The 25,743-nt window shown below is 36.8% G+C and overlaps 1 protein-coding gene across 1 annotated transcript in view; it reads left to right on the top strand.

Annotated features, from left to right (window-relative positions):
* The first annotated feature begins 6,587 nt into the window (after positions 1-6,587).
* LOC125646525 (neuroligin-4, Y-linked-like) overlaps positions 6,588-25,743 on the top strand; it is a 103,804-nt gene continuing 84,648 nt past the window's right edge. Inside the window, exon 1 of the mRNA XM_048872872.2 lies at positions 6,588-7,134. Coding sequence (XP_048728829.2) covers positions 6,711-7,134 — 424 coding nt within the window. The 5' untranslated portion in view covers positions 6,588-6,710. The remainder of the gene's footprint in view (positions 7,135-25,743) is intronic.

The raw sequence follows: 25,743 nt of genomic DNA, 5'->3' as shown, positions 1-25,743 counted from the left end.
GGCTATATTTATATATTTCAGATACTATTTGACCTACAGTCATCAAACTTTGTCAGTTGATGGGTCTTGCATGTTCGGAGTTCGCTGACCAAAAATTAGGTCACCATGACCTACGATTGGAATTTGACAGCTATATTTCAATATTCAGATACTAATTGGCTTAAAATCATCAAACTTTGTCAGTTGATATTTCTTGGGTTCTCAAAATGTGTAGACCAAAAAGTAGGTCACATTGACCTTAAATCTTAGGATTTAACTAAAGATTTAGAATACTAAGAGGCTAAGAATAGAAATGGTGGGGTTGTACAATTTATCAGAAGAGCGATTCTAGGCCCTTGGGCCTCTTGTTTCTTAACGAGTCTGATGGAAATACATGATGACCACCCCTATTACAACAATACGGCACACAACAACAAGTTCCGAGCATGTTTCAAAAGGATGTGTTTAACAGCAGATTGTTTACGTTTTTTTTCGATCGGTAACTACAGATAAAGCGCGAGGGTATTCCGATTCAGGGCCGAGTTTGTCTGTGACGCCCCCTAATGAAAAGATAACCGGAGCCGGTTCCTCATTACTCCTACACACCAAATTTCGTTGAGATCGGAAAACGCTCCCGTGTTTATGTAGCGATATTCCATTATCACCTACATATGGTGTTTATATATCTCTACTGATTCGATACGCAAGAGCTTATTCTGCGTATGATCAGTTTTTAGATCGAGGCAGGCTACTGACAAACAAGTTGATGTTTCAAGGGTGTCAATAATCTCGATTCCATTATCACCTACATATGGTGTTTATATATCTCAACTGATTCGATATGCAAGAGCTTGTTCTGAGTATAGTCAATTTTTAAATCGAGGTAAGCTACTGATAAACAGGTTGATGGTACAGGGATTTCAACAGTCTCGATTGAAGTCAACATTTCGCAAATTCTATGGTCGTTTTAACGATCTAGTTCGTCAATACAACCTATCACTGGGTCAAATGCTGTCTGACGTGTTTCATACTGATTGTTAAGCTGTTCTTGGCACACTGAGTTTGACTGCGGATAACTCCGTTTACCTGATCAAGATATAGTGCTCATGGCGGGTGTGACAGTGGTCGACAGTGGATGCTTACTCCTCCTAGGCACCTGATCCCACCTCTGGTGTGTCCAGGGGTCCGTGTGTGCCTAACTCTCTATATTGTATTGCTTGTAGGAGTTACATGTATGAGATTGATCACTGTTCTCTTTACCTTGCATTGATCACTGTTCGTTATCTTCACCTTTCATGTAAAAGTTTACAAATAAATGTTTAATGATTCTTGAAATGTTTAGTTAGTCTGATCGCAGTACATTCGTCGTTTGTTTGTGCATCTTCCGTCCCTAAATTTTCACATGTTTATCGCATTCTCCAGCATCAGGTATTTCATCTATGAACATCCTCACGCACATTCAAGTAGGCTGAAATGATGTATGACTGGTCGACAGGGGATGCTTATTCCTCCTAGGCACCTGATCCCACCTCTGGTGTGTCCAGGGGTCCGTGTGTGCCCAACTCTCTATTTTTATTGCTTATATGAGTTATGAGATTGATCACTGTTCGTTACCTTCACCTTTCATGGTACGAGAATTGGGATTCAAAGAGTCACATACATGTACAATCGTCCACAGGAAACTTGGTCATTGTTTACTTATTTGTTTTACAGCCTGCACTAATATCGAGGCACCTACAACTGTAGAAGAAATGCCACAAATTTAGACCTACATGTATGCATGGTACTTACGACCATAACTGTGAGTGTTCGTAATCATACACACGCCTGTAGTTACATTGGACCGCGGATTTTTAAGATCTCACCCAAGAGATCCGTGACTCTCATTTTAAATGTTGAGCGTTTGGCGAAAGAGCAATCACTACCTACAGTATTTATGCCCCTTTCGATAATTAGTTTTGCACCTGTCAGTCGCTATCCTACATGTCATGGGACTGATATGTGGAGAACATTAAGCTACATACATTTACATGGTAGACTGATGTTTTACCTTTTCCAACGGTAAGAACAATTTACCTTGCAGACTTAATTACTTGGTAGGTTAATACATACCAACGTCCTCATGATCCTGAGCAGGTCAGTATGTCCAAGGGTAAGACCACTATCAGGTCAGTATGTCCAAGGGTAAGACCACTATCAGGTCAGTATGTCCAAGGGTAAGACCAATATTAGGTCAGTATGTCTAAGGGTAAGACCACTACCAGGTCAGTATGTCCAACGGTAAGACCAATATAGGTCAGTATGTCCAAGGGTAAGACCACTATCAGGTCAGTATGTCGAGGGCTAAGACCACTACCAGGTCAGTATGTCCAGGGCTAAGGCCACTATCAGGTCAGTATGTCCAAGGGTAAGACCACTGTCAGGTCAAGCAGGTATTATACGACTTGAGAACGCTCTACCTTTCAGTTATCAATATGCACAGGATCTTCTATTTCCCAGCCGATCAGTGTTGTCAAGATCTCACTACCTGGCAATATAGGTTTTATGTGTCTCCCCCATTTTGTGTATTGTTAAAGTACCGGTAATAAACTAATTACGACGGGTTATCACCATGCTGATTTAATCATTCAGCGTGTAAATTTGGGGAAGGGGGCATATACATGTATGATACACAAATATATTTTGATAGGCATGTCAAGGCACGAGCATGGAACAAACTATACACCCTGCCTGTCACAAGCGAACGCTCTAACCACGTACTGAAACACCGCAACCGGTACAAGCCACCCGACACCATTATGTAACGCTGTAGAAAATCATCGATTGTGATGATTAATGTTGTAGATATTATTAATGGCAAAGTCACTGTACTCCTTGTATGTAAAAATGTGTTGTAGGCGTTGTACGATTATGATTCGAAAATGTAGTACAATGTACATGTAGATGACTAGATTTTTCTTCTAATAAACCATAATACGTCTTTAATGTAGCTCATTATACCAAACTTTTATTTAATGGCTCGTTCAAACTATGATTTCACCATCGAAAGAGTGATACAAGCTCTCAATCATTTTATATGATTTTTTGGTGATTTTTCCCGGAATAATAAAAAAGGTGTTTTGTTTTCAAATAAGGGATTCTAGAGTCCAAATTTCGCTGTGATTTGGTGATGATATAAATATTTAATTTAACATGCCTAGAAGACTCAGATAGACGAACTGGTTTTTTCTAAAAAAAAAAAAAAAAAAAAAAAATAAACAACTATATATGAAAATTGAAAACATCATTGTTAAAATTTTTCAAATCTATGAATATAATCTTTAAAAAAAAAACCCCAAAAAACAACAACAAAGCCCACATGTCGATGGGAATACATTTTTTAAACTGTGCAGCACGGGTTATTTCCTCCTGAACACAAGGGGGCGCACAACACAATGAAGTCCTGAATCCATTGCCTGAAATTTACAACTTTTGTCCCAAAGATGCTTCATATCGAAAAGAATTGACTCTTTTGGCTCCACACTTATACCAAATCCCTATCCCTGGCATCATGAAACTTCCAATTTTGGTAGACATTTGTACATGAACATTTAAAAAGCAATAGATTGCTGATACTATTCAATAAATCAAGCATGTATAGAGAGCACAATAAGTGAGGATTTCCCAAGCAATTATCAGCGCTGTTGTTGAGCATTGTGGCCCATGGGGCTTTCATTTCTCTTAATTCAAACGAGGGTTGCCATACGCATTGCATATAAGTGTGGTGTATACATGTGCTATGGCATCTATCCAGCATGTGAAATCCTGATATTTTTATTAAGCTGCTTCATGTCGCATTTCAATGTTGAAGGACCAATGACAGTGTCCTACCTGCTCAGCCATTCGCTTCGCAAACGGGGAGCCCCGGGCTTAATTCTAGATTTCGTGTCACACTATGGACGTTTATCATGGGTAGTAAGTGGTCGTTTGCAAAGTATCAGACGGGAAAGTCATGGGTCTTAAACGAATGTCCCGTGCCACGGTAGGCGTTGAAACAATAAAAGAAAACCTTTGAAACTAAGGCTTGGGCGCTATGAACAGGTCAAAATTTGTGGCGCTTCACCTACAGTTGTTCCTGTAGGAATTATCAAATTATCGAATGCACAAATAAGGCTAGCGCTAGGATTGTTAAAGTTTGTGTACGTTTTCTCCATGTGTTGCTCATTATTAGGACGTGCACAACGCAGCAATTACATGGCCATTATTTGTAAAGTTGCACCGAGATTTAGAAATGACAATCCACATTGAAGCTTGTGAGCATCGCTATTTTGTTCTCATATAGCTACCAAGTTTATATTGCTGAGTTATGGTGTGCAACTCGAACATTATTATCTAGACCAGATTGTATCCCTCTGTTGAAATTCACCTTTAGGGACCAGATCAAATCTTAATTCTGAGGTCAAAGGTCAAAGCTACAACTATTTCATATCATTTCATTACAATTCTAGCGATTAGATTTATAATGAAATATTTATATGTCGCAAGATATAAAACAAATGTTTTTATTTCATCCTAGAATATTTCTGTGAGAAACACATGCCTACGGTCCACGTACCGTATTCCAGTCTTTTTAAAAGGAAAACAAACTTGTTGTAAATATTTTTGAAGTTGATTTGCTTGAAAATATAAAATACACGGATTCCCTCATCCGATTCATTTACACATTTACATGTACATTAAAGAAAAGAGTTGGATTTCGTCTAATAAACGGGATAATAACCAATCATGCCTCCTCAAAACCTTACGTGCAGCATTAGTTAGCATTATTGTATGGTGAACACTAGTTTCTCAATATGTCTTGAAAAATATAATATCTCATGCAGATACAACCAGTACCCTTTCTAAATCACGAGGAGCTTCTAATTGCGGAATGTGTAGACACATCCTTTGTTTCTTAAAATAGCTTGAAGTCGATAGGGGAAATTAATGATCATATGAGATCACATGACAAATCGTATCTTGCAGTCTGAAATAGTCCGCGGACGTGACGAAATTTCAAAATATATAACGGATAATGGAGAGTCACCGGAATCCAGTTCTTCCCTTCTAACGTCTATAACGAAATAAAACTACCATTTAGTCGGAAATAGAATTCCTCACTACCGCTCATTATCTCATTTTGTAACTCGTAATTAAGATGACATTACTCCGCTTTCACACTCTTAAAAATGAAATAATAGTATGTTGGAAGTTTCCGAGGCAGCAATCAAATCATGCTCGCAGTCAGTCGCCATTGGGACGAGGTCCTATATTACTTGGAAAAAGACATTGCTCAGAAAAACGTTATATACATACTTTAGATCTTCTTCTATTTCGATGGAAAGTATAATTTTATAGTCATCGGATACAAAGGTTACAGTAGCCAACTGATTCGATGGGAAGACTGCCTAATAAAGAAGGAGGCAAAACGTATCATTACTGAGGTTATTTCTCCAAAGCATCGACGCCGGGGGAGGCTTTCGTTATATCGAGTAGCTTTTTAGCATGGTAATAGCCTATCTAAGCATACAGAAGACCGGCAACAAATTCGGGACAAAGCCCTCTATTTCTTCGTTTTGGTCATCAGTGATCTATTGAGCCTCTTAGCTATGCTGGACACATATTGAATTGCGGCGCTCACAATTACCTTTGCTGAAAAGTGATTTCAGCAGGATATACATTAGAATAGACTGAACGAATCGTGACGTTTAAGAGTTATATTAAAAAGAGTTGTTTCAGATGTAAAGGGAACTGCGAAAATTCAATCATCTGTTACTGTTTTTATTGAATCCGAACTCTAAGAATTGAACATCGTTTCAGAAATTCGATTACCAACGTACAAGCCGTGGATACGCGATATTCACAAGTGCTGTGCATCGCACAATTATACAATAATTATTTTGAGTGGTCCTGCAAAGTTTCCTTATTTCCCAATGGAATTTTCAGACTGTAAAACTATTCTGTCTTATAAATCTTGCTATGTGTTTATATTATTTTTCCGTCTTAAGGACATGGAATATTATCTATATTGGTAAAGAAACATTGGATTAATACAGGAATAGATGTGGTCAGAGCCATACGTCACAGCTGGGCGTTCCGCTAATGGATACCATAATTTTTCCTTTTTTTCGCGGGTACTAATTGTCAACTTGGAATCGATCGACATTGGTGCAAGTCTTTTGTGGACAATGAAAGAAAAGCTGCATTCGACATGATATGTAATACACATTTCTTTGTAGTGTACCACCGTATACATCACCCGACTTCGTTTTCATCGTAAATAATCATTATGTCTTTTAGCATAGGGCGCAGGATATAGATAGAACGAAGGAAGTTTGCAAACGTATTGTAGAAACATATTGATATCTACATTGAAGGAGCAGGTGTTTTCTTAAGATTTCGTTGTTTGATGAGAGATTATCGGAATTTAACACGTCGTTCGGTGATTTGTCGCTCTCAATTTTGCCAGAAAATGCTGCATGAACTAAACAGCGGAAGAGATCGCTTCTGACTAGTTTTCTTTTAGTTTAATAATCCCCTGAGACATATGGTTTCCCGGAATGATTAACACCAAAGCATTATTCAACACATTTCTTTCTTTGGTGCAGTTTCGCAAATTATAGGCCGACGTGACAGCAGATGAGTTTGAAAACATGGTCTACATGTTTGCAATGTGCTATTCCTACAGTATATAATACTGTCACTGGAAAACAATGTGTCCTATTAAGGAAATTCTTATTCTATGTGCCTGTATTTGCATATTCGACGCAGGAGTACTCATTCGTGAGCATGGACAACGAGTTGTTGTCACGAGGAAAGGGGGATATCGGGGACTTGCTGTTGAATTTCCTGCAGGAGCACAGTTGGACAACATTGAGGTCTTTTACGGCATAAGGTACGCATCCCTGCGTCAGGGAAACATTCGTTTTATACCACCGTCTAGTTTAACCTACAAATGGCAAAACGTCCGAGACGCTTCTACAAAAGATGGCGTGTGTCCGCAAGTGGTCTATAATGTCAGTGATATGTATAGACATTATTCAGCAAGAATTGTATCTAAACTTTTGTCGATCTCCAAAGAATCCCTACAACAGCACGAGGATTGTCTGTTTCAGAATATTTATGTTCCTAATAAAGGTAAGTCAAAAGGAAATAGTTTATAATCGCTTATGATCCAATATTTCAAGAAGGCAATCTTTCACAAGTTATGTTTGCAAAGGACGGAATCGAGTTATGTAGCCTAGTGGTTACGGAGCTCCCTTACCTACTATGAGGTCCTGGGATCGATTCGCGATCCCGGCGCCGCGTCAATAGCTTATCATAGGTCGTCACTGATCCGGGCGTTCGACACAAGTGAAAGTCACGGATTTTCTAGATATGATATAGAACCCAGGAGATTCTGTGTCTCAGTAGGCGTCAGCACGATTAATAACCCTAACTGCTACGGCCTTGAGCACCATGCATGGGTAAAAATTTGTGGCACTTCATCTGAAGCTGCTAACATCTCTACATGATCAAAAAAAAGTTAGAATGGGACATCAAATAACATACAAATAAAGGAAAACCATATTTATTCCAAAGGACTGCATATAAGAGGATCAGTATCAGCTTGATATTATCATGTCGGGCTATAAGTTCGTTAGGCAGCCCACACAGCAGGCCAAAACAAGATGAATGTGTTCCAGTTGTTAAATGCTTACTTCGGACGTTTTTTATCCATACAGAGTGAAGAAATCAATAGAAGTGCTTAAAGCATGGATGTAGATATATAATTGATGGAAGACATTTCGGCTTTTTCACACATTTGATCTGACACTTCGTCGGTAATCAGAGCACACATAGTGCCTATGAATAACACCACTAAGTTGTATTCTTTATATTCACCATCTGTGGAATCGAAATTATTACACGCACTTTGGACTTCAATGGTCATTGTCTTAAAATGAAAGAGCTTATGGTGTTACATTTAGATAGCCTTTTTGTTTGAAACGTGCAATACCTTTTAAACAATAGCAAGAGAAAATAACGTGTAAATGTAACTTCTTACGTGCTAAAATAATTCAACATTGCAGTGTCATAAATGGATGGCTCCCACTGAGAAAGAGCTGTCACAAATACAATGAAAAAGGTCAACTTCCAGGAAGTTTTGCTTTATTGGTGGCATCGAAAATTGCGCTGGGATTGAAATAACGCCATTCGTCGATGCGTGATTCCATATCATTGAATGAATGTTTAATAAAAAGTGAATGGGCCGTATGACAAGGGAGGGAATAGTTCAATACTTTCATATTGTCTTACTGGAAAAGGAGGACACCAATCTGGTGTGTATACCGAGACATGACAATAACACAACATATTGATATGTATCCTATTAATAATGGAAAGATTTGAAACTTAATTACCAGAAATGCCGTACTCATGGTTTGTTATTTTGCTGCAGTTGAGAAAAACATTTTCTCATTCTCCCAAATTATCTTAAATAGAGTTTGCCACATTCCGAATGTTCCGCTAACACTGGACAATTAACGACTTCTCCCTCTATCTCCCCGCTCAGCGCTCCGTTTTGTAGTCATAAAATATTACAGATCATTACTGATCTATATATTCCTACAAGAGTACAGCGAATAATCGATCTTGATTTTCTGAGATAGAGGGGCTGTAAAATACAATTAGACGGTTACCAACGGGAAGGGATGATTCTAAGCTTGTTGTGTGTTAAATTCATCACCTTCAAAAGGATTTTGTTCCGCATCCTCAACAAAAGCCGTCCCCGTCGCTCTCTCTTTCCATATCCTTCTATCCATCTATGTTCCCTATTCATTTACAAATATTGATTATTTTTGTATTCAAATTTTAACTGAGCATCACAATATGATATTCTGGATCCACTTTTACGCCATAAAAATGTATAGTTTCCCATCTATTTAAATCCATATAATGATATACATGAAAATTGAAGATTACTTGTATAATGTACTTGTATTCGAAATATGGAAACAGCCTTTAATTAAATAATATTTGAGATTTTAAAAGAACACAATAGGAGTATTGTTAGCTTTTAAAATTGAATTTAACATAATGTACAAAGTCTTGTCTTAAAATCTGCGATGAAACTTTTAAAAGTGGGAAGGGGGATATAATAGTTAAATTTTTATTTTTAATCATTGACCAAAATACTCAATATTTATACAAAATGGGGAAATGAAAGGTGAAGATAACGAACAGTGATCAATCTCATAACTCCTATAAGAAATACAAAATAGTTGGGCAAACACGGACCCCTGGACACACCAGAGGTGGGATCAGGTGCCTAGGAGGAGTAAGCATCCCATATCGACCGGTCACACCCGCCGTGTATTTACAGTATATAATTAAACGATCCTTCCTCCACAAAATATAAGCCCTTCTAAACCCTTTCAAAATGTGAATAAACATGCAAAATTTTAAGTGAACAAGTTTAAGTAATAAATATATTATATGTCCGGACAAATGAATACATGTAAGTACCTACACAGTTGTAGTACACTGCATGGCTGTGTTCTAAAGCTGAGGAGCCTACTTCCTTAACTCTCTGTCCTTCATAAGAATACGACAACTACATACTAGCTGTGGACTTTTGTCAATAGGTTAAAGGTCATTTTCCTTCAGCGAATTAAGTGACCTCAGCTCATCGACAGAATGTTGACTCTAACCATCAAATGAGGAGGGATGGTGAACTGTTGCACACAGTGTCCCCATGGGCGATGGTAGACAAAGACACCTCAGGCTGCCCTGTATATATAGGTCTAAAGACACCTCAGGCTGCCCTGTATATATAGGTCTAAAGACACCTCAGGCTGCCCTGTATATATAGGTCTAAAGACACCTCAGGTCGCCCTGTATATATAGGTCTAAAGACACCTCAGGCTGCCCTGTATATATAGGTCTAAAGACACCTCAGGCTGCCCTGTATATATAGGTCTAAAGACACCTCAGGTCGCCCTGTATATATAGGTCTAAAGACACCTCAGGCTGCCCTGTATATATAGGTCTAAAGACACCTCAGGCTGCCCTGTATATATAGGTCTAAAGACACCTCAGGTCGCCCTGTATATATAGGTCTAAAGACACCTCAGGCTGCCCTGTATATATAGGTCTAAAGACACCTCAGGCTGCCCTGTATATATAGGTCTAAAGACACCTCAGGTCGCCCTGTATATATAGGTCTAAAGACACCTCAGGTCGCCCTGTATATACACTTCAACTACAGCTGGTGACGCCTCAATATGAACGGAAAATTCTATAAGGGAGTTCTGCACATGGCATCTCATTAAATTCCCTTATCATGTGTGTATGATATAATAAGTAGTTAATCTCATGCATGTGATATAATTTCTTATGAAAGTTACATCTTAAATACGATGGCACTCCATGACAAGTATGCTGGCGTGAAGCATTGCTGTTCATGCCCTCGTATATTTTCAAAAATGAAAATTATTTTTTATATTTACATTTTACTTTTCATTTCTGTCGTAATTCCCAGCTGTTGAAATAGTCGTACCATATTTATCAAGATTATACGTACTTCGTTCACATGCATGAGGAAATGGTAATCATTTCATTTGGTAAAGATATCGACGAAAACATTGGAAATGGAAATATTTTCATTGCAAATAGTTTATGATCTCATGGAAGTTCATACTTGTGATATAATTTCATTAAACGCAACAGGTTTGTTCATAGCAATTGCTACATTTGAACAGATGTACATGTACGTTTGGCACACGGTTGTTAGTATCATTTAGGACTTTCGCATCAATATATAGTGTTGAGGATCGAGAACGTGTAGTTGCTAATGGAAAACCAACAACGACATTTGGAGTGGTTATTAATGAAGCATCGTTACGGCAGTTTGGCAATATGGTAAAGGTGCTTACCAATTGAGGCAGCCGAAATAGCAACACAAGGCTCTGGTAATACTAATAAAGGCAATGTAATCTGGGATGATGGTTGTGAAACTAATGCTTGCGAGGCTTTGGTGATACTGATATTGGCAATGAGACCTGGGGACCAATGCTTTGCAGTTAGATGCCACAACACCAGAACGTACAGTAAAATGTCTGACATCGAGTGCTTGGTGCTTTCTGTTGTCTGAACAGAATAGGTTTTTATGCGTTTTCTGATTTGTGGCCAGTTGTAAGCCTTTCATAACAAGCCGACTTTGCACATGTGTTTCATCAAGAATATGGTCATTGGTTGTTGAAATAAGAAAGGGCACCGAGGACGAAAACAACAAAATCAATTTTACGAAACTAATCGTTGGACAACGGTCACTACTTAATGAAAATAAAAATCATTATCAATTGCTTCTTTTTTATTTCAAAACCGTTAACCGGCCAAATTTCATTTTTAAATGAAATTTATACATGTACTTTAAATTTGTATAATCCTGCCCTCTGCTTGACAACTGTTATCTTGTTTGTCCGTCTCATCTCCACAGACATGGACTCCTCATCGTCTGTATTGAAAAAAAATATTTGTCCGCTTCGGGGCCTGGTAGATTTCCCCGCCCCTTCAAGTAACTGTACCACACGTTAAACAAAATATGAATACTGTCCATGATTCATTCTGTGGCCAATTCTAATTTATTTAATAATATCGAGATTGTAGTAATATTAATCATACAATGTACCTTGTGTTGCAGCATCTAAGCTAATCATAAATTTACAAAAGATGAACATCCGTGATTGGGGATGGTAGTATTTAATATTCGCCTTTCCAAGCTGTCGCTCTTACTCCATTTTAATACCTACTGTACTTTAAGGAAAACCATTTAATCTCAAGAACATTATAGAGAAATCCCATAAAGAATACATACTTACGATATATATATATATATATATATATATATATATATATATATATATATATTATATATATATATAAGTTTTGTTTTAATCCCATATAAAATAAATTGTGTTCCTCTGCGTTTAAAAAAGTTTTTAATTCCCTGAAAGATGCTTCTTATATTATGTTAACATCAGGCCAGACTGCAAATATCTTTGGATGTCCTGACGATGAAACAAAAATATATCTTTCTCGTACATTTCTCCATAACTATCGGGATGTTCAACGTAAGAATTTTCCCAGGAGACGATCGAGTTCCTGTAAATTTTAAAAACCTTCACATTCTGCATACAATGCTTTAGAAATCGAATATTCCCATAATATCCAAATATTCCACAACATATTTGTTACACGTACAGTTTTGTTTTCTTAATGATATCAGCGAGATCCACCATCGTCTTCGGTGAAATTTGGGAACTACCAATCCCAACCTCTATCGACAACCATTGCCCTTAATGAGTTAGCAGGGGGTATTGTCGTACTATAGCCGCATTATAGGCCCGGTGAAACGTGAAGATAACAAACTGATCCTGTAAGGAATACAAAATAGAGCGTTGTACAAACAGGGACCCCTGGATGTATCAGAGGTACCTAGGATGAGTAAGCATCCCCTGCCGACCGGTCACACCCGCTGTGAGCCCTATATGTTGGTCAAGTAAACGGAGTAATCCATAGTGAAAGCAGTGTGTCAAGAACGGCCTAACAATTTTTATGAAACACGTTAGATTGATTGATTAAATATTGTTTTACGTCCCTCTTGAGAATATTTCACTCATATGGAGACGTCACCATTGCCGGTGAAGGGCTGCAAAATTTAGATCTGTGCTCGGCACTTACGGCCTTTGAGCAGGGAGGGATCTTTATCGTGCCACACCTGCTGTGACACGGGGCCTCGGTTTTTGCGGTCTCATCCGAAGGATCGCCCATTTACTCGCCTCTTACAACAAGTAAGGGGTACTGAGAACGTATTCTAACCCGGATCCCCACGAAGTCACAGCATTTGACTCAATGATAGGTTGTATTGGCAATGAAAATATCCCATATTTGAAGTGATTATACATCTGTAGAAAAATTGAATAAGTTCATGAAAATATTGATATGCAATATGTAGGTGTCTGTGACTCGGTGTGAATCTTAGCCTATAAATGCGAAACTAAGACACGTGGTCAGTAGGTGAAGAAACCTACATGGTCCAGCAAAAGGTCCGTAGCTGAGAGGGAAGGTTGATGCCCTAGAGGAGAGGTAGATTTTTAAGAAGGGCAGACAAAGTTCTTGATTTTGCGGTGTCTATATCCCCTCGCACTGTACGTACTCTGCTGGGGTTTGGGTAGTCCCATACATGTGATGTAATAGCGTATTCCATTAAAATCCCATACATGTAATTATTAGGTCATTTCAGGTGAGCTATTGCAGTTGGTCTGAATCCTCTTCAGCAGTTAACAATTGAACGTTTTGAACTTCTTAATAACTACTATTCCAATTCGTTTCAAATTTGGAATATTTTTGGAACAGGAGAGAGGGGTATAAAATGTAAATTGCAGGTCTCCTGCACCCCGGGGCCTTTGTGGTGGGATAAAAACTGTCATAAATGACAAATTCTCAAAATCCTCTTCTCTAAAACCGAAAATCTGTATGTAAAACTAAAATAATGTTTAGTCATCTGGAGCAGGAAGGTCTCTACCAAACTGTAAATTTCATGATCCATGGGGTAGAGGTATTGACTCCAGGGCTTGATATACATTTATAGTGTTCATGTGTAAAACATTTAAATACATGTAATATCTTCTTTCATGCTATTGATACTAAATTGAAACTAACAAACATGGCTATTTAGAAGGAGCAGGTACATGTACCCCTTTACCAAAGCTGTAAATGTCATGATCCATGTGTATGGGTGTGGTACCAGGGTGGGGCTAAAATGGTCATAGTGATTAAATGTGTTAAGAATTAAATATTATTAACTTTGTCTTGATAGCTACCAGTACAATTGTTTACAAATTTAGTATGAAGCATCTTTCGGACAAGGAATACATACTTATAAATTTAATGACTCCTGTCCCGGGTCTTAGGATCGGGGCAATAATGGACATTTAAAAAACTCGTTTGCTCTACAACCGCACATCTGTAAGAAAAACTAAATACACAGTCATGTCGAACAGGAATGTCTCGACTAGAATTGTAAATTTCGTAATCCTCGGGATTGAGGTACTGACTCCAAGGTAGGACCAAACTTGGTATATAGTGTGTTGTGTAAAATATTTAAATGGCATTTTCTGTAATGATATTGATACAGTAATTAATGAAAATAGTTATTTAGAAGGAGTAGGTAGTCTTTACTAAAATTGTAAATTGCATTATCTCAATGGTAAGGGTTTTAGTTCCAGTAATGCCCCTATAACATGCAAGGTGAAGATAACGAACAGTGATCAATCTCATAACTCCTATAAGCAATACAAAATAGATAGTTGGGCAAACACGGACCCCTGGACACACCAGAGGTGGGATCAGGAGCCTAGGAGGAGTAAGCATCCCCTGTTGACATCAATTTATTTGTCAGTAGCCTGTCTCGATTCAGAAATTGATCATACGCAGAATATGCTCTCGCGTATCGAATCAGTTGAAAGACGTTAACACCATATGCAAGTGGTAGTGGAACATTGATGCATACATTGTAAATACCCGCCTTGGACCCTTTATCTTGGTCAGACATACTAGTCAATAGATAGTGCATGTAGTTGAAGGTAACATTGACAATTTTCATCGCTAGAGATTGTCGTGAACATGTAACAAGAAAATTTCGACATGGGAAAATAATTCAAAGTTAACAAGTTCAAAACGTTACATTCTGTGAATCACACAGTACATGTATGTACCTATATATCTGCCAGGCTGCCAATATATCGTTTGTTTTCTTTCGATTAATCGCATTGCGGACCACATATATTTCAAACGACGCCTTTTAAATTTCTATGGCGAATCGTACGCGCATCAATTTGATGTATTGGATAATTTTTATATCACCCGTTGTCAAGTAATGTGTCCCGTTGATAGAAATATCACCCTGGGGGATATGGTTTTTACTCCACAGGGAGAAGATTTTTTCCCAAACTCTCTGGACCAAATAAAAGTACACCTCAGCTATGATATATATCGGTTATACATGTGTCATATTGTAATTTTCTAATTAAATGTGTGCCTGTAAATACAAAGTTACTCTTGTTATTGCAATTTAGGTCTAGCAGATGTGATCAGAGTTTCAAAAATAGAGCTACATATTTAAATGATTTATTGAAAATTTTACACAATGTAGATCTTGTTATATCTACCTGACCATTTACATTTCTTTTAAGATATCATATTTCATTCCAGAAATGGCCATACCTATCATTTCGAATAAATATCTTTAATTACATGTCATGAAATACATTTCCCGTAATTAAGTTACATTGCTATACACACCTTACTGGTAAATGTTCAAGCTTAACACAGATACACAATGTACATTGTAATGTTGCCCGTGTTGATCAAGCTTAGCACATGTACATTGTAATGTTGCCCGTGTTGATCAAGCTTAGCACATGTACATTGTAATGTTGCCCGTGTTGATCAAGCTTAGCACATGTACATTGTAATGTTGCCCGTGTTGATCAAATTTAGCACATGTACATTGTAATGTTGCCCGTGTTGATCAAGTTTAGCACATGCACATTGTAATGTAGCCCGTGTTGATCAAATTTAGCACATGTACATTGTAATGTTGCCCGTGTTGATCAAGCTTAGCACATGTACATTGTAATGTTGCCCGTGTTGATCAAGCTTAGCACATGTACATTGTAATGTTGCCCGTGTTGATCAAGCTTAGCACATGTACATTGTAATGTTGCCCGTGTTGATCAAGCTTAGCACATGTACATTGTAATGTTGCCCGTGTTGATCAAGCTTAGCACATGTACATTGTAATGTTGCCCGTGTTGATCAAGTTTAGCACATGTACATTGTAATGTTGCCCGTGTTGATCAAGCTTAGCACATGTACATTGTAATGTTGCCCGTGTTGATCAAGTTTAGAACAAGTACATTGTAATGTTGCCCGTGTTGATCAAGTTTAGCACGATTACATTGTAATGTTGCCCGTGTCGCTCTGCAAATGCTCTAGTATTCAGAAGGTACATGTTTCGTTAGATTCTATTGTATGAGTCGGTAGTGATAGAGGAAACTTATTTACTTGTAATCGTGTTAAGATAGTTATAAAGACAAAGAAAACCCTTTGGAAATAAATACTTTGTTCTGCGGAAATGAATACCCATTCTTCGGAAATAAAATGGGTCATACATGATTTTTAGGCTGACCTGAATAATGGAAATGTAATAGTAATTTTAAGATGTTTTTATTTGTTGTTTCAGGTAAGCATCCGTGTGAATAGGTCTTCTCTCTCCATAACAGGTAAGGGAATATTATTTTTAAATTATCTATTTATTGTGTTGACCAGTCATTATGAGAAGATACTGAATTCAAGGTAAGTGATGATGTAATATATTTTCTTTTAATTTATTGATAATAGTCAGCACCGAGTAATTCAGCAATTCGTCTAATGTTTTATGAGATATAAACCTGATGATGGTTTTAATGTAAGAAGTAGTCTTAGTACAGTTGTATTTGAGTCTTATATTATAGTTACCTTTTTTCTCACCTGACTTATCAATATTGAAACAATGTACTCTTGATCTGCTCTATTGATAGAGTTGGGTGGGGAAAATTGTTGTGCATTTAAAGACGGAATATGAAAGTTACATTGCATGATCGAAACTTCCCGTATTATCCCCCACAAACACCCTTTTACGGGAGAGAGGGAATAAAGGAGTCACCATATCCATATGTCTGTCTGTTCCGATTTTTTCGTGCTAGTCGTAACTTTCAAAAGAGAGACATTAGAATCCCACATACTGTACCGGCCACGGCAGCCTGATGGTCAAGGCGCTCGCCTTCGCAAACAGGAGGTCTGGGTTCAATTCTCCACCATAACGCTATGTCAAACCTAAGGAAGTCTAACATAGGGAATGACTGTTCCTACGCCAAGAATCCAGCGTTAGGAGTACAACTCACGAGGATTTAAAAACAGAGGTCATGGTAAACGTTGGCACGACAAAAATAATCCTCATTGCTCAAAGCTTGTGACACCTCACCTACAGCTACTGCCATTTCTATATGAGTAAACACATTCTCGAATGGTACATACATATAAACTTTAATAGCAAAGGCTTGATTGTTAAAGGCCAGCTAGTGTATTATGACCCTGATCCAAAATGTAGGTCATTTGGTCAGGGTCAAGAATAAGTATATTTTTTTATGCTATGTCATAACATTGTGATGAAGAAATATTTAGCTCATGCTTTGCACAATGGTTGTAAGCGTATGGTCAAATAGTTTGTCATTGCCCTGACACAAGATCATTCCGTCAAAATTAAGAATGAAAATTGTAGATAACAAACAGTGATCAATCCCATAAAAAATACACAATTAAGAGAAGGGCAAACACGGTCCTAGGACACACCAGAGGCGAAATCACGTGCCTGGGAGGAGCAAGCATCCCCTGTTGACTGACCACACTAGTCCAACAATTGGTATGAAACACGTCAGACATTTCACCCAACGACAGGGTGTATTTACAAAGATCAGCTAAACGACCATAAGATTTATTTGTGAAATGCTGACTTCAAACGAGACGGTTAAAACCCTTGTAACATCAACTTATTTGTCCTTGGTTTGCTTCGATTTAATAATTGACCAATACAATTGGATAAAACGTTATCTGACGTGTTGAGGCCGTTCTTTGCACAATGATTTTGACAACGGATTACTCCGTTTATCCGATCGAGATACGGGACTCATGTGGAGGTGTGACCGGTCGACAGGGGATGCTTACTCCTCCTAGGTGCCTGATCCCACATCTGGTATGACCGGGGACCTGTGTTTGCCCAACTCTTAATTTTGTATTCCATAGAGTTATGAGATTGATCACTGTTCGTTATCTTTACCTTTTCATGAAACGTCATCGATGTCAACTAAATGTTAAGTTGAAGGCCACAGCCAGAGACTTGTTCTTCTCATGAAGAAGGCTTTGAATAATTTCTGCCCCACAAGAATATAAAATATAATAAAGAGCACAATCCGTGCATGGGGAATCCAACGGGTTGTAGAAATCGTTTGACATGTAACATACTCTGCATCAGCACATATGGTACATATAGTATTACTTGTAAGTTATCTTGGTAGAGAGAAAAAAATTTCATGCTGCAATTTATGACAATATTTGTAATAAAACCAGTGTTGATGCAACATGATATACCAAAATCTATAGGTGCATTGTATATAGATGAATTGACAGTGACCTTGATACACAAACAAGGTCGAGTGCACATGCATAAATGTTTTGTACATTTCATGAATTTGTAAAGTGCAAGCAATGTAAGGAATATCGATCCTTATGATATCTTTTTGTGAACGTCTTAAATGGATCCCTCCAGTGGTGCATTTTATGGAAAGAAGATAATTACATTAATTGTTGCGACACCTCCAGCAGGGGATGCGACAGAAGAATTACTTGTAGAGCCTTAACTCTCTTTGCGACTGGGGACTTTTGTTAGAGCGTGGGTGATCAGTAAGCCCTCATTCAAGCAAGTCATAACTTCAGTCCGTTTTCCCAGAGTATGACTGAGACTTCAGCTAACAGGATTGTCTGACAATGGTATGCTTATCGCTTGTTATGTTGATACAACATACTAGTGCCACTATGCTATTAATGTATTTGATGACCGATGTCGGTAGATCATTTACGCGATCCCTTGACAGTATGGTACTTTCCGATTTACAATAACAATAAAAAAAAGACAAGCGGATGCCTGTCCTAACCTTCACCCAGCAGAGAAGAAATTAAGAAGTCGCTGAAATTCCATCTGGAAATCATGTTTTGCAGACAAATGCCATACATAAAAACAAAATCAATTTGATTTGTTGAAATGAACGAAACTTCAAATTATTCTGGATTGACATTACATAATGAAAAATCCCATTTCCATTTGTGACACCTTTATCTGTCTAGAAGCCTTGTTTTACATGGTCCACAGAGAAATATCTGAAACTTTACGATGGAGTCGTACCTTCGTATATCGAGTCAGACATTGTCCTTAAATTTCAACCGTGGCATAACTACACGCACACAGACGGGAAGAAGGGTCTTTATAATGACGGTATTTAATCCCAATGTCGCCTAGAAACGGATTGTCTTCTCAAGAAAAGCGCGGCTTAAACTGTTATTACTTGTGAATGATGGAAGTTTGCATTGTGTCATATCACAAAGATCCTTCATTTTGTTTAATATATCCATTATCATTTTTATATTAAGTAATGTCTTTCCGACATATTTCTCCTTTAAAAATTACACCAGTGCCACTTTAATTTATATTCATACATTCACCAATTTTTATGCCTTAAAATGCCTGAAATATTGCCAAAACGGCGTAAAACAATTAATCAATCAATTAATCAACAACATTTTGTCTGTAATGTATAGCTTGTTATTTTATTGTGTGGTTTTATTTATTTATTTGGAAATCAACAAGTGAAGTTGAAAAGTCACGTGCGCATTTTAACTTGACATAAAAGCCTGTTCCTATATAAAAAAAAAAATCATTACAAATACCGTAATAAGAAATAAGTATGTAGTTTGTTTATCATAAGAGGATGATACCTGTACGTATAGATACCTACGAATACCAATAAACTAGACATATATTTTGCAGGATTTTAAAGAAATGATAGACTGTAGAACTTTGTTTACACTAATGTTATAGCCATAGCACTCCAACCGTTTGCATAAGTGTCAACTTCATTGTGTAATATCTTTGAAAATACACTGCTAATTAATCTTTATTACGCCCACATAGGGGAGAATGTAATTAAACAGTATTTAATCTGAAATATTTAAATCTAGTTCATTTGTTACATGTAAACAGACAGTATTTACAAAATGAATAAGGTATTCATAGTTGGGTCTAAATGTATATTATGAAAGTTGGAAAAGATTTAAAGTAAACTTTGATTGGATTTTTTTCTGTTTCAAAAGTGAGACTATATTTGAATATTGGATTCTGCCAATATATGCATTTACTCTATATTTTCTTCCTGTGTCATGGTAATGGTAATTTAGAATTTTATTACTAATTTTCAACTGAATTTTGAAAATAATGATTCTCGCTGATCGCCATCAAGATTAAATGTCTCTTCAAACTTTATTGTACGAACCCCAAGAATATCAATGAGATCAGCTTGCAAAAACATTTTACCGACTTGTAGGTAGTTTACGGCTAAATATTTACATTTCCAATGTTTTTGATTTGATATCTTTACAAATTGTAACGATAGTCATTTCCTCATCAATATGCTGCATTTGTGAACAATGCATGTATGAATCTTGATAAATATAGTACGATAAGATCGCATTAACAGCTGGTAATTCCGATAGAATTAAAAGCGAGATGTAAATATAGGTCTAATACATAAATTGCATTTCATTGTACTGAGGGCACGAACTGCAACCCTTAGATATTTTTTATTTTGGATTTTTATGATATTTAATTAAAAATCAATTCAAGAGAATTGAATTTTTTTTTTCAGCATTGCGCACTCTTTTTTACGATATGTCATATTATGTACTGTTCCATAGCTTCTCTGTTAGCCGCTACTTACCCAAAGGATTGGGCGAGAATTTTAATTCATAGATAAAAAAACAATGCACACATTAAAAAGGTTATTATAATGTAAATATAAGCACTATATGATTATTTTTTGAAAAGATGTAGTTTCATAACTACAGCGGTGTATGCAAAGATATTTTCATAACGCATGTTATTTAATTTGTATGCACACATCGTTGCAGTTTTTCAAAAATAATGATTTATTGCTTAAATAGCCTACAAATCATTTGTTTTACCAACTGCCGCTGTGACGTTTTCATTCAAAATGATTATTTTCATAATAATCATGCAAAAGTTATATTTTGTACAAAGATAAACAGACTCAGAGAGAGAGAGAGAGAGGGAGAGGGAGAACTTTCAAGTTCAACTAAACAAATGCACAGGGGCTAAGCCCGTTTTGGTCCGAACTCTGTGATACCATAAATATGGTATCACAGAGTTCGGGCCTAAAACGGGCTTAGTCCCTGTGAACAAATGTAGTCAATAAAATGAAAACAAAGCGAAACAAATACGTAGCAAATACATGTCATTCTTTTTTCCCTCTCTCTCTTCGTTGCTATCAGATTAATCTATGCGCGGCCGAGTCTCTAATACATTTTGTTTAAATTATTGTAAAGTTTGAAGGAAAATTAATCAAAAGTCGTACATCTATTTTGAAATTCAATGCCTTTGTAAGTTTAAGAACACACTGGTTGATATATGAAACCATGTACTCGCATTGAAAGGAAACAACACAAGTTTCCTGTTTCAATTGTGCATTTCGTTGATTTGTAAACGTATTGATTCTAAATTTATTTATCTTATTGATGTGACATTATCCTACTGAAGACATCAATATTAATAATTACTGTGTCCGCGTTTTGTTCTCCACAACGTATACATTAGTCTCTGAAGTCGTGAATTTAATCCCTTTTTCATTGTTGGTGAAACCTACGCCAACCTACACAATCTTAACTACAAAATACGACTCGGCGGTGATCCGGGATATTTACTTTCACAGTTCATAATTAAGATTGATTAAATCGATTTTTAAAAGAATATTATTCATATGAGTATGAAAAATTTAAAGATTTGCGTTTTTATGAGAACTTCCCTGCACGATGTGTTTAATTTCATGCTGTGTATGAATGATCTGTTAAATTGAACAGCAAATATGTACAGTGGAAGGGTCGCAGTCAAACAATACCGCTCTCTATTTTTCATCTCAGATTAATTGAAATGAATATAATTTCATTACTGTTGAATGCAACAAAACTGTACTCGATAGCATGAAATAAGATGCCACTATGATTTGAGATGAGTTTGAAGCTTGTATATCGATATTTGCTTTTTCCCCCCTTTATGAGGATTATAGGATGTTTTCCCTTCAAAATGGAAACAACGTTTCCCTGTCTACCATTATTTTCAGGGTAAAATTGAGCTCAGTTTCTAATGTCACGAAGAAGCACCTCAAACGAAAAGAGATTTCTCTCTAAGAAAACTCCGACAGATGGTACTAACGTCAAAGGATATTATTGCCTGAAAAAGAATACGTCACAATCGCTTAAGCTTGCGTCGCACGCTTCCGGTTGGGTAATATAAATGTAAAAATCAAGTACCTCCTCGTCACTTAGATGACACTGGTCACTGTCGTATAATATCTTAATATTGATTTCGCTTTCCTTTCGTCGACATTTCTCATGGGATCGATGAAGTTGTTGCTCTTGATAGGCTTTTTGCAGGATGCATAATACGCAAAAATTGCAATTTTGTGAGCACTTGCACTATGCCCGAACATGTTATTTATCAGTTTAGAGTGGAGTTAAGTAAGCGAGTGATAGCTCATAAACTTACACTACTTATTATTTACAGTTTATCATAAATTGCCTTTCCCTTGAATGAGATCCAAATGGCTCTCAAGTCTGGGGGGTTTAAAATGTAATCTTGAGATGCTCTTTAAATGTCTATGCATTTTACTGTTGTCGTTTTCCTTACTTTTTTGTTTTGGTTTATTTTGTTACTAAAGGAAATTTTCTCTGCTGTACTGGAGTCATGAATATTATTCTCTTTCCAGTTGTGTATACACCACCAGGGCATCTATTTATCCAATGCACAGGAAATGTTATATGTTTTTTTTTATTAAGTCATTGAGGAAATCGGTGTGGTTGAGGCACCTGGTTATTCACAATATCTATTAAATACTTTGCAGTAAATATGGTACTAGATACTTGTACATGAAAAATCTAATTGGTTGACAAGTGTACAGGAGTCGAGAGGTTGACAGTTCGACATAGGTATGGTTAGTATTGTGAGTGAGTTGAGATATAGTGATATGAATATCCTTATCAATTAGTATAATAGTGTGTGTGTATGACACACACACACTATTTTTGCCACACTCAGTTCTCTTATGTTAAAGTTAACCTTCCCTCCATCATATCTATACTTTGTTCTCAAATTTGGTACATAATCCCTCTCCTGTTCCAAAGTTAAGGGTAATTAAGATTCATGAATTTGATACATTAGACTACTATTCCCAACTCTTCTCTTTATGAGATAATTACACTGACGAGTGTAATCTAATTGTTTTAGCCCTTGGGTCCATTTCGTCATATTTGTGAAAGTTGAGCATACTTTTATCACTCATGCCTCTGTTGTTTTCGGTTGAATGAGTTTGATCTTTTGAATCTGACATCCGTAAGAAAAACAGGCAGCGGTTAGCTAATTCCCCACGATGGACGCTCTAACATGATTACTACTAACGTTATAAACTCAATCAAATAACCTAATTATGTATATTGATTGATAACTTATACTTGATTGTCCCTACTCATTAATACATCGTTTGGCTGAAGGGGACAACCATGATATTAAAGATGAGAAATTTTCCGGCGAGATGGAGGAGGGAGGAGTATTGGCTTGCAGACTTGATCGGTAAATGTGATTATACCCTTTTAGATTCAGATAAACGTTGTATAAGCTCTAATATGATACAGTCACATCTGAATTGACAGAATTGAACGATAATCAATTGATAGCTATTTGGAGTTAGCCTCTTTTGCCAGTGTTACGGTAACAAAAATATTAAAGTGATAAAACTTACCTTTATTCACATAATCAACTCGGCGAAATTGTTTTTGAATAGACGTAAGTTCAAGAATGGAGTTATCTATTTTGTGATGCCCACCACTCGCATATAAAAGCTAGTGAAATGATATTCGTTGCTTAAATCAGAGAATTATTTTGCCTATAGACAATTGCAGTTATTATATGTTCAATTACAAAATTTTAATAATATTTTATACATGTAACAGTGTTAAACAAATTTGATACATTAAAGTCTTTTGATAAAACTGCACTCCTTTCATGTCTCCCTAATTAATCTGTCTTTGTATAATCTACTTTGATCATATACAGGAGTAGCCTAAATATTACACACAGGGGACCATAATTGCACCAGCGAATAACACCCACCCTACTACTCTGAGTGTTATTCGATATAGCCCTGTGAACACGAAATAAAAGACACCACAGGGTCGTCCACTTCTTCTTCATACTTAGATATTTTATTGAAAGCAGATATTAACGGCAAACTAACAACTCAACCTATGACAAACGGGGTGATTTCAACTTCTCTATCGTCAAGTACTCATATTTATGTAGCAATATTCCATATTATCACCTGTATATGGTGTTTATATCTCTCAATTGATTAAGTACACAAATGGAGACAAGCTACTGACAAACAAGTTAATGGTGCAGGGGTTTCAACAGTCTCGATTGAAGTCAGCATTTCGCAAATTCTATCGTCGTTATAACGATCTAGTTTGCCATTACAATCTATCATTGGGTCAAATGCTGTCTGGCGTGTTTCATACCGATTGTTAGACCGTTCTTGATTTTGACTACGGATAACTCCGTTTACCTAATCAAGATATAGGGCTTACAGCGGGTGTGGATGCTTACTCCTCTTAGGCACATGATCCCACCTCTGGTGTATCCAGGGATCCGTATTTGTCTAACTATCTAATTTGTATTGCTTATAGGAGTTATGAGATTGATCATTGTTCGTTATCTTCATCTTTCATTTGCTTTAAGGGTTGGAATCTCAAGCATTTTTTAAATATATTTGTACAATAAAAGATGATAGGGGTTGGGATGACCCAGGTGCACTTGTCTATCAGAATATTCAATAGATAAATGCAGGGAGAATAAATGGTTAGGGGTCAGGACTTCAATTGTTTTAAATACTAGTATATTTCAACAATTATGAAATAGGGTTTGGTATGACCTCCCGGCACTTGCCCAACAGAATATTCAATGCATCTTGAAAAAGATATATGGCATGTTATATTGTAATTATTGTGGTTTCTTTGCTAGTTACACATGTACAACGCAGAGTATATATAAGGCAAACACTTGCGTGTGGGTATTACTGCCTTATGGCTGCATCTAATGTGACTTTTTTTCGATTATGGTTGTAGAGAAATCTCGTTTCCCCTAATTATTTATGAATTTGTTGATTTTACACACAAGTACATGATTCACTTATCCCACATTTGCATGTATTCTCTGTTATCTCTGGTTTGAATCTTCAACCCTTCGGAGATTTTGTCGTATTTGTTCAAAATCATTCTGTCCCAATCCCATTAGGACACTATGAGAAAAGCCGTGAAGGCTAATGGAATTCCGTTAGCATGGAGACGATAGCATGGTGGAATTATCTCTTATGACTATTCTTGCCAATGGAGTTGGGAGGAATGTTCAAAATGTATTTTCATCCTGAGATTTATTAAAATTGCGGAGTACCACGAAAACCCGTTAATAAACCGACGGCAGAAATCAGCATTTTCTATGAGCATTTACAGAGCTTTAGACCATAGAGTATATCTGGTAAATATTTATCTCGCATGGGAAATATAGGATTTAAAGGAACGAAATACAATTATTTCACTTTAAAACATTGAAGTGATAATGGGATTTATCGATGCATATAACTCTATCTCCATGTGTTTGGAGACAGATTTGATTATCTGGCTAGGTATTTCTAGTAGGTGTGGTTCCGCATGTCATGAGTTCAACCCAGAGTGGGGCGGAACTAATATTTATAATAGTGAATTTCTTTGCAC

The sequence above is a fragment of the Ostrea edulis genome, chromosome 9 (assembly GCF_947568905.1).
Source record: "Ostrea edulis chromosome 9, xbOstEdul1.1, whole genome shotgun sequence".
NCBI classification, from domain to species: Eukaryota; Metazoa; Mollusca; class Bivalvia; order Ostreida; family Ostreidae; genus Ostrea; species Ostrea edulis.
The sequence above is the reverse complement of the archived record's forward strand: the minus strand, read 5'-3'. Positions and strand labels throughout refer to the sequence as shown.